The 16,682-nt window shown below is 40.3% G+C and overlaps 1 protein-coding gene across 1 annotated transcript in view; it reads right to left on the bottom strand.

Annotated features, from left to right (window-relative positions):
- Positions 1-16,682, bottom strand: part of ESR1 (estrogen receptor 1) — a 169,408-nt gene continuing 152,726 nt past the window's right edge. The window contains 4 exon segments of the mRNA XM_074580420.1: positions 1-5,056; positions 5,059-5,270; positions 6,691-6,874; positions 12,171-12,304. Coding sequence (XP_074436521.1) covers positions 5,016-5,056; positions 5,059-5,270; positions 6,691-6,874; positions 12,171-12,304 — 571 coding nt within the window. The 3' untranslated portion in view covers positions 1-5,015.

Below are 16,682 nucleotides of genomic sequence, written 5' to 3'. Positions count from 1 at the left end.
TCTGGTTAATTCTTTATTTTCAACATCAAATACATTGATAAAAATCTTGCACCAATCAGGTAGCCTACCAGATTTTTCATTTAGACTTTTTTAGAACTTTTTTAGGTGCAAAACAAAGGGAAAAAAAAACACCTCACCAAAACAAAGACATCAATAATTTTATATTCATCAGTGAAAGAACAGAATACTTCAACAAATACATTTTGGCAGCTGAGCCTATATCAAAGAAAGGACTTTCCATTGACAGACTACATAGTGCACACAAAAGCATTAGTTTTGTCGTATATACAATAAGGTGATACATAAAGTGGCTTAATGCGAGTCTCGTGACCAGCGGTCTATCCCTTCATTTTCCGATGGGCACTTTCTGAAGAAACAGACTTCTAATTATAGGCACACAGGAGTACAGAGCATACTAATTTGCAAGATGGCAGCATATACATTTTCTTAATTTTTTTTGTTTGTTTCTTTAGGCACATTTGAATGCAAAGGATAATTATTTTTTTTAGATTTTTTTTTTTTTAAGACAGTGCAAAACCAAATACCCTTATGGGCAACAACCACTTCGAAAACAACTTTTGGGATATAAGGCTATCTACATTTGAAAGATGAAAGGGAATTGTGAGTAGAAATGGTAGGACATTAATATTAGAGAAATTTAATTTAAGATTCTCAGATCAAGTTGAGATTATTCTATAATTGCAGGTGACAGCCAAGACTGTTTTGTATTACAATACCGTCATTAACATGACTCTTCTTTTACATGTGTTGAATTTCTATCTGTAAAGCTATATTACAGTTGTGGATAGCATCGAAAATAGCCATCTCTTTGTTGAAAGTAAGAAATGCACTTCACATAAGTTCAGCTGAGAACACCTTATATACAAAATCCCATTAGCTTTAGGTTGGGCTGCATTCTAATTTTAAAGCAGGATATTATATACACAAGAGAGGCTTGCTGTGTTCCTATCAAAGCCTGTGATAAGACTAAGGCCCTAGTGAGGCAGAATTTTTACTTTGCTGGTAGTTTGTTTCATTTTAAACATTTGGCACAACTCCTAAGGAATCAGTCGGCATCAGAATGGATGGAGGCTCTAACACAAGCCCTGGCTTGGATGAAGGGAGTCGTTTGCGTTTTCTTTTGTTTTCTTTCTTTACAATTTAAAAGTGGTAAATGTCAGGTACCAGTGACCTGCTGACAGTCCTTGCAATATCCTTGGGAGCTAGGTTCAGATATTTCTTTAATTACGTTTTTAAATTATTAAACCCATCAGTGTACAGAAGGAGAAAAATCATCAGGAGACGTCACTGAAGCATAATAGTAAATTTACCACAAACACACACCAAGAAACTGTCATTAAATTATTTTACCCCAGCACAAATCTCACTGCCCCAACTGGGAGTTTTACCTGAGACAAAGTCTGCAACATCGAGACGTGGCTCGAACCACTACAAACCAGAGCAGCTTTCACGTACTGTTGGAAACGCAGACACCGCTAAGTGCTACACGTCACCCTGTCTCCTCTCCTGTCTCCCAAGCTTTTTGTAACAACTCAGTAACAACCATATTCTCAAGCAAAGCAAGTTCATCTGATCTGTTTCTGTTTGGCTTGTTGCTGGTATTACATTGCCTGTGTTTCTAGAGGGGTTTTTGGTTTTTTTATTTTTTTTTTTTTTTTTAAAAATCCACATATAAACATTATAAAATAATTCTTTCATTAGCTGTCCAGAGACAGCTGAAGGTTTTGGTAAAAGCATAATTAGCTGCCTTGAATAGTTTTCTTTTGTTTTTTTTTTTTTTACATGCTATATATTTTTATTTAATATCCAGCACCAGGTATTCAGGTAGTACTGGTTTGTCAGCTGCAAATATAAAGTATATATGTATATATATGTATATATATACACACACATAAAATAGCATCCTGTGAAATAAAAATTACCAAATGTCAGGCACAATTGTTTGCATACGTGAGAGCATAATTCAGAATTACATATGAAAAAGTTGCCATTTTTGTGTCATAGAACTTTGTTGAATCAATTGAATAGCTACATTCAGCTGTCTGATATGTGGACAATCATCTTTATAGATAACTATGGGAAGGTTACTATATTCATTAAGGTGCTGCTTCATTTAAAATCTCATGAACAAGTTAATGACACAGATCCTAAAACTGACCCAAGGTAAATGAATGTATTACTGGGAACCACTGTTTTTCTTTCTTGGGTGCCCTCCACTGTTGCCACCACAAACATGGGAGGACTGGTTGAATCTAAATTACTTCCTTGCAAGGGCTGAGCTAGGAAAGCATTCGTAATTAAGATCGTGAGCTGACTGATTCTTCCTTATGTTCCCAGACATATTACGATACCCCGCTGTCTGCTGCATACCACTTCAAATCACACTAATCCAGCTTCACCGGGAAAATCTGTAGAGTGTAGTGGTACTTGACCTATGTAAGTACCATCAGAATATGACCCTCTGTTGTGAATTGCTCTCCATGAACTACTTTTACCTTCTAGGCCAAATTTACACTTGAATCGATGTAATGAACTGTTCTGGGATGTAGGAAGGCAGGCATTCATTTAAAACAATTTGCCTTGCAGCTTATGAGCTTGATCGGTGTGTTCCATCGTAGAGAACAGCCAGTCGCATGCACAGTATTTAAAGAGCAGCTCTAACGCTCACTGGGCTACAAGTGAATGATCACGGTGTAAGCACATAAATGTAACTGCAGGGATTCCTGTGCTCCATTCAGATCTTAGCCTGCACTCACTTCAGGGCATTCATGATTTTTCTAACACATTTGAAAACCAGCTACTAAACAAAACAAAAAAAAATGTGCACTTTCTTTCAAGGCATTTAGGAGCCCCCCAAAAACCTTCAGGTACCAAATTTGCACACACACATACACACACGCACACTCTTACTGAATACACAAAAAGACAAATCCTTCAACACATTCAGAAAAAAAATGACATTATAATATGCATCAATAAAAGGCCTATTAACTTACAGTGACTGCTTCACATGTTTAGGCTTGCACAGTTTTTGAGGAATCTTCTCAAACGTAGGTAGCATCTAGCTTCTAAGCTGCGCATATCCTCGGATATGTACATGAAACTGTTATAGACATCATTATGTACATTCACTAAAGAATCAAATCCTTGACTCGAGGAGCACAAACTCGTCCTATTCCTTGCTGCTTCACAATTGCTATGCAACTCGGTCTCACTGCACACAGACTCTGCTGGTGTAACAGGGAGCATGATTAGACATAGGCACTCCTGTACGGCATTAGTTGCCCTGTTTCCTATATTTAGTTGCTACAGGATATTCCAATCAGCATAATCTAACATAAAGGTTTCAACTATAGCAGTAAAAGAAGCATCCCTGAACCCTCCTCTAGCAGTGTGCCCAGCTGCTGTGGAGCTGCCAACGCGCGTGCTACGAAACGTCCTTACTGGCAGGGTGGTCGCTTCCAACCAGCTATTGGAATAGTCCCTGGTCCGTGCTAACTCCCAAACTGCACCTGTAAACCAGAAGTGCAGATAGCACAGGCAAAGTTTATCATTAGACTAATAAAATATCCCTGGCACATGTAATAACCACATTCCAGTACCCAGCAACGTTCCCTGACACATGGAATCTTCTAGCATACAGGCAGTCAAACAGCAGCACCGACTCCTACTTTGAATAGCACATAGTATGGATTTCTTCAGTCTCTCTCCTTCAAGTCTTGCTGAAACTCTTGATGTCAGTGGACCTTTTGTATATTTACAGTTGGTCTGAAGAATCTGACTAACCCTTATGCGAAACAGTTACACATGTGCATGGAGAAAGCCAGGCTGATCTTCCTGGACGTGCAGTCCCAGAGTCTTCACCATGTCTGAGGCTTATTGCCAGTTCCGGTGTCACAAGTGAGGTGGCTCTTAACAGTGATTTCTGAGCATGCCCCAACAAGAGCCAAAGAAAGCCAAGGCGATGCACAGCCTCCTGCCCTGGCTGGGCCGCCAGCTCTCCCATGCGCAGCTTGGCCACGCTCTGCTGAGTGGGACGGGACCATCCCACCCTGCTGTGCCAGTCTTGCACTGGCATCATCACCCCTTGGTTTGTAGCACAACAAAGCAAAGGACAAGGGGATGACTTTTATAAACTAGTGCTGGATCATGTATTTGTGTGAACACTTTTGGGTTTTTTTAAGACCTGATGATTTTTGTAATCATCTGGTCTGATTTAAGAGTAATTATCTATGTTATCACTGTTTGCTGTGTTGCCCTTGATTTATGCACTGCCAAGCAACAGAACAATTCAGCTTTGCAGGATCAGACAAGATAGAATGCAATTCGGCTAGAGGATATGGCAAGGGGACCTAAATTTTGGTCAGTATGATCTCGAGAGGGAGTTGTCTGCTGATGTAAGCCAGCAAGGTAAAACTCTTATTATTCTCAGACAGGGGTTCCTTTCTACTGTAGGAAGAAGAGAGACGGGAATCTACCTAAACTACCAAGGCAGCCACTAGCACTACAGTTTCACTGTGGCACACTAAGATGCTGATCAACTTTCCATTTACCCACCCAAAAAAGTAATCCAGAATCTCTACCAAACTGCTGCAAAGTTTCGAGCAAGTAAAGCACTAAGCAAGCACAGAATTTGGGGTGGATATCAACAAAGGCTACCACTCATGAAGATACCAGTATGCATGGGTGGTACGGTCTATTAATTTATAGTAAAATGAATGTTCGGTTTAGATTAGGACTTACCCAACTTACTTACATGCAAAATTAAATAAAAACACTGCAAATTACAAATCAAACTAGCCTGACAATCCTTGCTGGCTGTCCATAGCGATGAAACGTCACCCGTTAGGATAAGTAATCAATTTGGGCAAGTGCTTGACAAACACTCAAATGGAAAATGCAGGTGACTGTTGTCATTGGAGTGTTTACACAGGTGGCACTATAGACAAAATGAAGCATGAGCTAGGTAGTACGCTGCTGGGTTTCTCATACCATTATACATGCCGACTTTTGTTTATATTGTATTCTGCATATTCTCCTCTTCTTTACTGTTTATATAAAAAGACTGCAAGGAATGAGATGAAGCTGATGCAGTTGTCAGCTGGCTCCGGTTTTCCTCTTCCATCGGCCCAGCGCTCCTTGCTGCCGGGGCATGCAGCCGGTGAGCGTCCAGCATCTCCAGCAAGAGATCATAGAGTGGAACTACGTTTTTACACTTCATATTGTACAGGTGCTCCATTCCTTTGTTGCTGTGGGTTGTAACAAAACAACAGTTACTTCCCAAATATGTTAGGGGAAAAAAAAAAACCCAACCTAATAGCTAATAATATTTGTTAGTTCACATAAGTTCCACCTTGTAAAAAACAACTGACTGTACACTCTTGCTACAGTTAGCAGAAGGCAGCACCTTCAAAGAACCCTTCAGACTGCCCATGAGCAAGTTGCCTTCTAAAGGTGGCTCTTTCGCTCTCCTTTGCCTAAAAGGCAGCCTAGAGCCCACGGACTCCTAATTCAGGCACTGTGACAAAGTGGATGGGATGAATCTTGGCTTTCTCATAATAAAACCTAAAATATCATTATTCTTTTTTCCTAGAAAATAACCTCAGCCAATTAGTTAGCAAATGCTTGCCTGTAATAGCAACCATTCACAAAACTATGAAACTATGGAAACAATAATTAACTTCACTGTGCATCTGGAACTTCCTTAATTGTACAAATTCTTCTTAAGGAAATAAAAAAAAAAAAAAGAAAAAAATGGATGATTAACATGAAGACAACGAAACTTAAGAAAATTCACAAAAAGACAAAAGTGAAAAAAACCCCACATGCACACACCCCTCGACTTTTTCCTGAGGACCTGTATATCAGCCCAGGAGGTAAAATCTGTATGATTCAGCTTTAGTAGCTATGATGTGCTGTGTACTCTAATTTTATTAACTGAAATAATGAAAATTAAAATCTGTGTAACAACATCTCTTGTTCCTTCATAAAAATAAGATCTATACTGTATCTTTCTATAGACTTGTTATGCTGTTAGCACTCCAGCCACTGAGCAGCTACCTTAAGAGTTAATTACATTTGGGAGAATCTTTGCTGCGAGTACTAACAGAGTGCCTCAGACACCTCACCTCTAGTTAGCAAAGGACACAGTCCTCTAGATGGGGATTCAGCAGATCTGCATTTATCCTCACCCATAAAATACACATAATGATCCTAATCTCTTCTCTAAATTGGTTTGCAATCAAGCCACTTGTGGAAAGCGGCTACATAAAAGCGATAGTTTTATTAAATCTTATCTTATAGGAGACTAAAGTTTGCAGAACTAGGCTACTGCTACGTTAGTATTCTACTTGTTACTTTTCAAACCACATACAAGATGCAGTAACATTAAAAGTAGGTACTGCTTACAGCACTATCAGAACAAGAAGCAAAGGAAAAGAGAACTAGAAGAAACAAACGGGGAAAACGTTTACTCCTTTCACACCATAATCCAACGGACTGTTTAGCGCTTATGTTTAATACATCTTTATGTAAAGTAGCCTTTTTTTTTTTTTGTAACAACTCTACGCACAGTTTGCACTCCCACCTGTGAAACGCGTGTGTGTGCATTTGTGCAACCTCCCTTGCACGGGAGCCGTGCAGGGGGGCTGACTGCCCGCTTGCTCTCACCTCATGTGTCTGATGTGAGAGAGGATGAGGAGGAGCTGAGCCAGCCGTCTGTGTTGCTGCTGCAGAGAAAGACCCGACTTAGCCATTAAGTGTATCAGAGTGTCTGTGATTTTGTCCAGAACACGGTGAATATAGTCTCTCTCTTCCAGAGATTTCAAGGTGCTGGAAAGAAAAGTGTACACACCTGGAGTAGGAAGGAGAAAGAAAACAAACAAACCACAGACAAAAATTACTTTGATGGAGTCAGACACTTGCCCAAGGTACGCCTTGTGGCTGGCCTCTTTGGCTTTGGTGTTAAACCATGGGAGCTGATTGTGTGCGAACCCTCCTGCTTGCCAGGCAGGCCTCTGGTTTGAATGACCCTGGAGCTTGGATTTGGTCACTGTAGGCAAAGCAGGAGGAGGAAGACGATGTCTCTTCCCCTCCTGGGTCCATCCAAGGTCTGGGCCAGGTGGCAGGTGACACCTACAGCCTGCAGCTAGACCTACCGGCGGGCTGCACTCTTCTCTCAGTCACTCGGCTCCGAAACTTTGAGGAGATGCTGTCACCTCGCGAGAGCTCTGCAATACTGACCAGCCCAGGCCTTCGGAAGTTTTTGCCATTTTCTCTGCTGTTTAATGTTTGATTTTTGGTGATTTGCTAGTCAGTCTAGAACTGAATGTGTTATCACAAAACACGTAAACAAAATCAGGGTTTATTTACACACACTCGCCTCAACAAAACCCTCCCAACCAGGCAAGAGCCTCAAAAGGTGTGCTCCTTCACTCGCAAACCTGACTCTCCTTTAAAAACCATGTCCAGAGCAACCTGTGTAAATTTAGCCATCTTACATTGCTTACTGCTGAAAGTGAGCAACCTGAAGATTTGGACCAGAAGGAAATTTTCCAGAGATCAAAAAACCTCCAAACTCCCCCTCCAACAGCCCCTCTACGTCTCCTATAAAACACTCTAACCCAGGCACGAGAGCTTTTGCCAGCAGTAATTCTTGCGTGCATGAAGCACATCAGCTCTCTAAATGGGAAATTCTAAACTATTTTGCACATTTTTATCTTGAATTTGTTCTGGACAACACCACACAGCCAATGTGAATCAGGTCACAAGAGCACTGTGCTTCCGAAAGGCAGCTGTTGCATTCAGCAACAGTTTTTTAATCTTCTGGATTAAGCCAATAACTCTAAACAGGTTGTATTACTATAATCCAGTCCCGAGGCAGCAAAAGCTTAAGATGTGTGTACAGTATCTAACTAACTGGCTTAATCATGGTGTGTTCGCTGCCCTGTGTCTGTAATGTACTTGGCAAATCCTGTGCTTTAGCCGTTCTACATCAGCTCACAGAGACAAGAAGAAATATGGATTTTGTCCTTGGAAAAAATTGGTTCCTGGAACTACTTCTCATTTTGTTTTTCTTTAACGCTTCATATACAGCACAATACGCAGTGCATATTGTGAATATGCAATATTAAGAAAAAAAGACACACATACACTAACATGCACACGTACACAGGCATATATACTCTAGCTTGTTTGTATTGCTTGCAGCCTGAGGAGCTACACCATCAGATTTGAAGATAAGACTATTTTGCCATGCATCTGAGCAGTCAGGGAAATTGAGATTATTTTTTTTCTGTCTTCTTGGCATACCTCACCTCCTCATAATCACCTTGGTAGTCCAAGGGCCTGACACCTAGAACTACTGTAACCTGCAAGTAGGTTTTATGACTCTGGGTGTTCTGTACTAAAAAGAAATAGAAATTTGTGGGTTTGAATGTCAGAGTGAGTGTCTCTGAGAGACAGAGTGAGTGAGTGAGTGAGTGAGAGACTGCTTTAAAAAAACAAAAGGATAACTCAAAGAAAGCACAACTTCTGAAAACCATCAGTCAGAGCGCTTAATTTTGGTAATGAATATTGCTTCAAATTTTATATAGCTAGATAATACAATGGCCTCTTCTCACAAAGCTTTTTATGATTATTATTATTTTTACTGAAATCAATTCATCAAAGAGAAACAGTTCCTGGGGCTTCTCTCAGCTGAATGACTCAACCACCCACACATATGCCTACTGACAATACCAAGCTTTACAGCTTAGCAGGTACCTGTAGGGGCAAGATTCTTAAATATTAGTGATAAAACAGAGTCCATTAGAAGGAAACATTAGTCTCATAAACCCACAGTGCCTCCAGAGCAGCTTCTTCCAGCCCGAGGATGCTATTGTGCCCTTGCAGCAATGCCCCTTAGTTTCATAACTTTGAAACCAGAAAAAGAAAAACATCTGTTAGGAGGAATTGTTTCTCACCCAGGTCTAGTCCAGAAGCTATTAAAAAGTATAAATCAAAAAAAGCACTCCCCTAAAAATGTAGAGACTTCAGGCAATTGCGAGTCAATAACTGCCAAGAAAAATGACATTTGTTTTCCCTTTCTGCCCCTCCGGTGATTGCTCCTGCCCCAGACCAATGACCAGAAATTTCCCCAGAAGAAATGCCAGCTATTTATCACACACATACACACATGAGCAACAAGCATAGTTTGGAACAAGAGTGCAGAAAATTGTCTTAGCAAAGTGAAATTTAACAGTCTCAAGGGTCTTTCCGAGCCCTGAAGCTGAAAGTAAGCCTAAACTGAATAGCTACCAGGTTGTTTTCCAGCTCTTTCTGTAGGTCAGTACTGTAAAACATAATCGGCGCAAGAACAGAGAAAGCACCACTCTGCAAAGAAGTCTATTGGTCTGAGCCCATGAGACACAGCACAGGGTCCCTCGGGGACTGCAGTGCTACCGTGTCAGCTGTTTGCATAAAGTGATATAATTTTATACGTGTCACTATACATAGTGATATATTTTTGCGTATTACTGTAGAGGAGAACGCCCTCTACATCTTTTCTGTCACAATAAACGCCAGTTTAAAATATCTTTACATTTAGCGTTCAGGCTCACAAAGCAATACCCAAGGCTCTTCTTCCCCTTCCATCCTGCCCCACTGCTCTGGATCTGTAGCAAGTCAGGCTGAGCTACGAGCAAATTCAGCTCTGGGCCATGTGCTCCTGTGATCATCAAGCCCCCGAAGTAAGTAAAAAACACAATTCAACAGGAGATGGAAATTCAGGAGAAAAGAATAACAAACAGTCACATGGAACCATGTATCAGGATCCATAAAATCAGCTAAATCTTTCCACCTCAATGGACTAACCAGCTAAGTAATTAGGCAAATCAGCTGCTAAGGCAGACGTGACCTACATCATCATCTCCAAAACAAAACCCTGTTGCTTTGCCACATCGCACCACTCCTCTTTTCACACTCAAAACTAAAACATCTGGCATCATGTTGCCCTTTCATGTTTCTAATATTTATGTTCCAGTATTAAGAAACAGCCCTTTATTATTGAACTGAATGTGTTTTTCAAAAATATAATTTTGCTTTTTAGTCAAAAGACTTATTGCTGCAGCTTTAGAGGGGCACCTTCTGGTTTGTTATTTAGTTAGAGACAATTCTGTCCTTGTTGTTACAGACATGCTGTCTCCTTGATATCTCAGGAAAAATTTGGAAGTAGCATAAACGTATATTTTGCTTTACAAACAAAACCTTCCATCTTTTCCACATGCAGTGAGAGCAAATAAAAAAAAAAAATCACTTGCATTTTGCCCAAGACCACACAGAAAAGGAGTGTAAAGATATTAAACAGCCTTGAAAGATGTTGCAAAAAAAAAAAGAGAAAATAAATGTCCAACAAAAGCAATAAACAGCACTTCCTCATGTGAAGAGACTAACAGATGTCCAAGGATTTAATAAAGAAATGTTTGTGTACACTCAGTGAATTAAACCCACACAAAGCTTTAGAATCCAAAAGCAGACTGCTTTTAAATATGAAATGTAGCATAACTAGTCCAATTTGTTTAATTAGTCCACTTGATTAAATCATTTTTAATCGTATGCATGTATAGTACAGATAGCATAAGGGCCAAAAATTCATTGTGTATTTATCTGCTGTTTCTTTAGCAGAAGACTTGCGTATATTTACATGTGCAATTATAGAAAAAAATCAGGTTAAAGGAGGCTTGGAGGTCATCTAGTTTAACCTCCTTCTCAAATAGCAGTAACTTCAGGGTTAGGTCAATCTGCCCAGAGCTTTGTCCAGCTGAGTTTTTAGTATCTCCAATGATGGAGATCCTACCATCTTTCTGACCAACTTGTTCCAGTACTTAACCTCGCACTGGGAGGATTTTTTGTTCTGTTCATCTAGTCGGGATCTGCCTTGCTGTGGTTTGTCCCCATTGCAGCTTGTCCTGTCCTCTTGCACCTCTGAGAAGAGTCTGGCCCTGAGAAGAGTCTCCATAACCTGTTCATCAGCCGCCTGAGGATTGCTGTTAGACCTTCCCTTAGTCTTCCCTTTTACAGGATGAGCAAACCCAGCTCTCTCAGCCTCCCCTCATACATCACGTGTGCCGTGTGCTTCAGAGCACATAATATTTCATGTGTGTCCCAACACTTCACCTAAGGAGGCTGGCTGTATTCTGTGAAGAAAAGCATCTCCAGACGACATTTTAGAGTATCTATGCCAAACAACACTTACACAACTATTACAAATACCCCAAATTATGTTACTTATCTCTGTAATGCAGTCTAGCCTCCTAATTTGGGCATCTAAAGGGCCTGACAGTCAGAAACTCATGTCCACATTCTCATCACCTAGTAGTTAACTCCTCAGACAGTTATAAAATTAGTTGGTTATAGGAATGCAAAAACTGAAATGTAAATTTCATTACCTTTATGCATAAAGGCAATTACAAGCAATACAGACTTACATTCTGTGGCCATATATACATACACATTCAGGTTACAGTGTACTCAGATACACTGCGTAAGTGCAGTATGCAAGCCAGAGTAATACATGACGCTCTGCACAGCAACGGTGTAAACTGCTTTCATCGTGAACCTGTAACATCTCAACCCAAACCATGCCCTCTGATCTATCACCGTCAAGAGTCTTGTAAAAACGCCAGACTTCCCAGCAGCTATAAACTTTCATTTAATGTAAAATAAAACTCCACACCCAAAACCAGACCACTCATCCAGATTATCAGATCAACTCTGACCTTCTACCGCACAAAGCACCACTGATTCGAACCTGCTGAATATGAGCCTTGAAGAAATGAAGATTTAATATCTCCTAGCCTCAGTCAGTGCTCCCATCTCTCTTATGTGCAGAAGGAGATTTGCCTCTGATTATCACTGACTTCACTTGCTGTATTTTTTCTTTTACAGTCTTTCCTTAGGGGAACTCTCCAAACACTGCGTTAATTGCTGGGTCCCACCTACACCACTGAACAGGTTTGCCCACTTCCATCCCTGCCTGCATCTGTGTTGACAGCCCCCTTTTGATTGCTGCGGTCTCAAAATGAAAGCCTCAATTGGTGACAACAAGCAACGTTCAACCACATGCAGAAGCAATGACAATTACCCGCGCGAGGGCAAAGCACACCACTTACCGGAGTTGAGCAGGATGATGGACTTAAGGCACACAAATTCCTCCCCTTGAAGGTTCATCATGCGAAACCGAGCAGCAGTAGCCAGCAGCATGTCAAAGATTTCCACCATGCCCTCTACACATTTTCCTTGATTCCTGTGTGAATACCATCAAGGGGGAGATATTCACAGCTTTAACGTGGTGGCAGTGTGAGCTTTTCATCCCCCTGGATCATTCTCCTCCAATTTGATTTCCCCAGTGCACTAGCTGGCCTGTGACTTCCTACTCTATGCTCATTTGGTGTATGCGCGATTACAAAATCATAGTTCTCAGTACTCCACATAAAATGAATAAATAATTAAATACTATATTCCGCCCCCCCCCAAATGTCGATTTCATAAACTCATCACCAGGGAATTACTGTGTTGGAACATAAGAGATTGACACAACCACACTTTTACATTGAGGAAAAGATTTATTTAAAACTACATTTTGATTTTTTTTCCTGTTCCGTTTGTATTGCTTTGTTTCCTCGTTCTTTATTTTTTCCTTTAACTGAATGAGTCCCCGTTCTTTGCATTTCTCCCTCCCTAATGTTTTGTACTTGTTTCTACCTGGCCTTGCAATCTGTAATGTTCCGACACGCTTCTCCCATTTTTCTTATATCAGCATAATGCCTCCTTAAAGAATAAGCTTATTCACGAGCTCAAGAAGGACTTATGAGGCCAAAATATCGTCTGTATGACTGACTCTGATTAAAACTATCACTTCACTCCACAAATCAGATAACTTTTTACATTACAGCATTAAACAAAGCTAAAGTTTGGGAAATCTCAAAGTGTTCATTAGTAAGGGCAATTAACCGCCTCCCTCTGCTCACAATACTATACAATAAGAGTACAATACGTATACAAAGAATACAATAAGTATTCTTACTCACTTTTTTTTTTCATCTTGCACGCCGAACCCGGAGTTCAAGAATTAATGCAGATTCTAGTTAATTTTTATGGAAGTTTAGTCTGCAGATTTCCAGGTCATGGATTTTTAGATCATTTATATTGCTACCTTTTACCAAAAACTACCTACTTGCAATTTTATTAGGTCTTTCTGAGTGAAACCATAACATGTAAGACTTAACGAGTGATCAGATCTGCTGTCTAAAAATATAGTATTTTTTAGATATGGCTTTTATGAACAAAATTTTTAAGATCATTTCCTTCCAAGTTCAAATCCCAATTCAGTTTAATTCGGTGCTTGAACCTAAATCTACATCTCCCTTATCCCAGAGCAGTGCCTATGAGCCAGTGACTATGGCATATGACAGAACGTGTGCCATCTGCTTTCTGAGACATTTAAACAAAGCAGGACAATGCCAAGAAAATAGAGGTACTTCCTTAAAACAGCCAATAGGGTGTTGGTTAAAATACAGTAATGTTTGAAAATGTGGGATCCCAAGCAACTTTTCTAGTCACTGTTACAACAGCGCATGTTCTCTGATTTTTCTGTAAGACAGAGATGATCCAGCCTTGGGAATGGAAATAGTAGAAAGGCATAAGGAGGACTGGTTGCTCCTTCTCGCCTCTGTCCCTATGGGCTACCACGCAGCTGCACACTGAGCACTCCTAAGAAGTGCCTAATTTGCCCCATACATTTCACTAGCACTTAACTCAGAATTTGATTCCAGCAGGCACGCGGTACTGAGCTGCAACATTTGTCAATGCAAATTGTTTGGCCTTTTCTGGCTCTTTAAATTTTGCTAAAGTCATGGTGGTTTAAGCTCTAGCAGCTTCTCTGGTATGACCAGCAACATTCATAATTTCATCTTAGGTTCCCACAGCCTATGGTAACAAGTGCAGTGTAAAAGGTCACGGACAAAAGTCTAAGTCTTAAGCTTAGCAGGCAGGCTCAATGCCATCTTCCATGTAAAGTGTGCGATGCCTTTTGCACCCTCATTTACAATGCCTTGACTGAGGAGCTGAACTAAAGGACTGATCTCAGCCTGGTATATCTGAACTTTGCTGAAATTCACATTCTGTCTCTTTAGCCTGAAGGCTGAATCTGAACTCAGACAGTGAGTTTTCAATGATTTGATGACCAATCAGTTACACTGTTCAGAGCTGGATGCAGAGAGCTCTTCAGCAACGACCATGTTGCTGCCCTGCTTAGGTAGAATAAAGCTGCAAAACTGAACTGGTTGGATTCAAGTATATTCCTCCTCTGCTCAGACACCAAAAAAATAAACAAAGGAAAAGTAGTATTTAATAGCGCCATTGTCAAACAAAAAACAAACAGAAATCAGGCACTCAAGGCATGAGAATACGAACAACTACTATTACCTCAAAATCTATTTTGCGTGCTAAAATTTAAATCCTATGGAAGTAAAATAAACACGAATTTTTACAGTGGGAATAGTTCCACTGCTTCTGATACAATATTTTTGTCTACAACTAGAGAAACATTAACTTTGCGTATATAGAGTTAAGCACAGTTTCAGAGGTCTAAAAGCCTTTAATAGTTTTGCATTAACTTAAATAATTCCCCAATTATGAAATGCCTTATGGAGACTCATAAAATGGAAAAGACATTTGATAGCAAGTAAGAATAATTCTCAGGTACTTTTTACCAAAATAGTTCAATGGACTGTAGTTTACAAGATCAATATTCCAATCCAGATCCTCTTGCTGACAAATACAACCTCTGGATAAAAATCTCTAGTCCTCCAACACATAGTCCATGTGCCTAAATCTCTGTGCACGTCTATTTCACACCAACTGAACTTATATGGTAGATGATAAATAAAAATTATGTAGATTTAAGAGATTCTAAAAACTTTCTAATCCCATTTGCTTTGCTATCTGCAGTGGGTGAAATACCAGGCTACTTCCTAAGAAAAAGAAGACTATCTCTTTACTAGATAGATAGACAGATACCTAAAGCTAGGTATCTAACTTAATCTAAAGTATTTTACCTGTGTGCAAGAAACAATTTAGAAATTTCTGCTTTATTTTCAGAGTTAGGCAGCAGATCCAACTCCACTGAAATCAGTGGGAACTGCAGGAGCTTAGTGTTTTTGAAATGCAGGCTTCTAATCAAATTTTTTTATTATCTAGGCTACAATACCGATTTTCTTTGTTAACCAACAGAAACTATCTGAAATAGGATCTCCAATTCTCTTGAACTGCCTTCTAACTTTCTAACATAAGCTGATAGTATTATCACATCTTCACAGCTATATGTCCAGTTGATAGGAAGGCCTATCTAGGAAGGCCTAGATAACTTTCCTGGAGGACAAATTAAGCAATAGATCTGAAAATTATCCTTATACCACCATCATGCTGTTGTCTTCGTGTACTCTCAGCTTACTGAAAACAAAACAATAAAAACTTGTTTACTGCAAAGCATCAGAGTGTATTCTCAGAAGAATCCTTAAAACTTGGCTATTGGGAAATGTTTAGGAAAGTTAAAGCGTGTGAATTAAAAGTCTTAAGTTACTGCATAAAAGTTCTATGTGCATTAACTTTAGGAAGTCTACAGTATCACAGCATCTTCCAGGCATCAGGACGTCTTTAGTCCAACCTCCCACTCAAAGCAGGGTCAGCTAACTCAAGGCTTTATGCAAGTCTGGTTTTGAAACACTCCAAGAATGAAGACTGCATAACCTCTCTCAGCTTAATTATTTTCATCATCATGGGTTTTTTTCTCCCCTATATCCAGTCAGAACCTCCTCTGCCTCAAATTATGACTCCTGTTTCTCAGTCTGCCATCAGGCATCTTAATAAAGAGCCTTGATAACCTCCTTGTAGATTTTAGATTAGGCATGCTCAAAAGCCATTTCTTCTCCAGGCTGAAGAAATCCACTTCTCCCAGCCACAAGGCATGTGCTCCCACCTTGATGTCTCATCAGTAGGTTTACTAAAGTTCCTTAACATCTTTCCTGTAATGAGAGGTGAAAAGCTGAATGCGATATTCCAGACGTGGTCTAATGAGTGCCAAATAAAAGTGGAATAATCACTTCCCTTGCTCTGCTGCCTACACTGACACTGATACAGCTGTGGATACTGTTGGCCTTCATTGCTGCCATGTTGCAGTGCGGGCACACGCACAGGTTGCTGTTCACCAGCATCCCAGGTCCTTTCCAGCAGAGCTGTTCCCCAGCTTGAACAGTAGCAGTGGATTAAGTCCATCACAGGTGGACTTAACACTTCGCATTTCTCCCGGCTGAATTTCATGAGGTTCCTGTCAGCACATTCCTCCAGCCTGTCTGTGTCCACCTGTATGGCAGCTCTGCCCTTGAGCATATCAACTGCACCCCTGCTTTGGTGTCATCTGGTGTTATCAGATTTGAAGACAGCGCACTCCATTTCTTCCTCCAGGTCATTGTCAAAGACATTTAACAGGACGCATCCTAGGATAGACCCCTGAGGAACTCCAACTGTAACTAGTATCAGGGTAGAGTGTGAACCATTAACAAGAGGCCTAGTCATCTTATCACAGAAGGCAATCAGATTGGTCAAGCACAATACACCCTAAATCT

The sequence above is a fragment of the Larus michahellis genome, chromosome 3 (assembly GCF_964199755.1).
Source record: "Larus michahellis chromosome 3, bLarMic1.1, whole genome shotgun sequence".
Classification (NCBI taxonomy): Eukaryota; Metazoa; Chordata; class Aves; order Charadriiformes; family Laridae; genus Larus; species Larus michahellis.
This window is presented reverse-complemented; position numbering and strand designations above follow the sequence as displayed.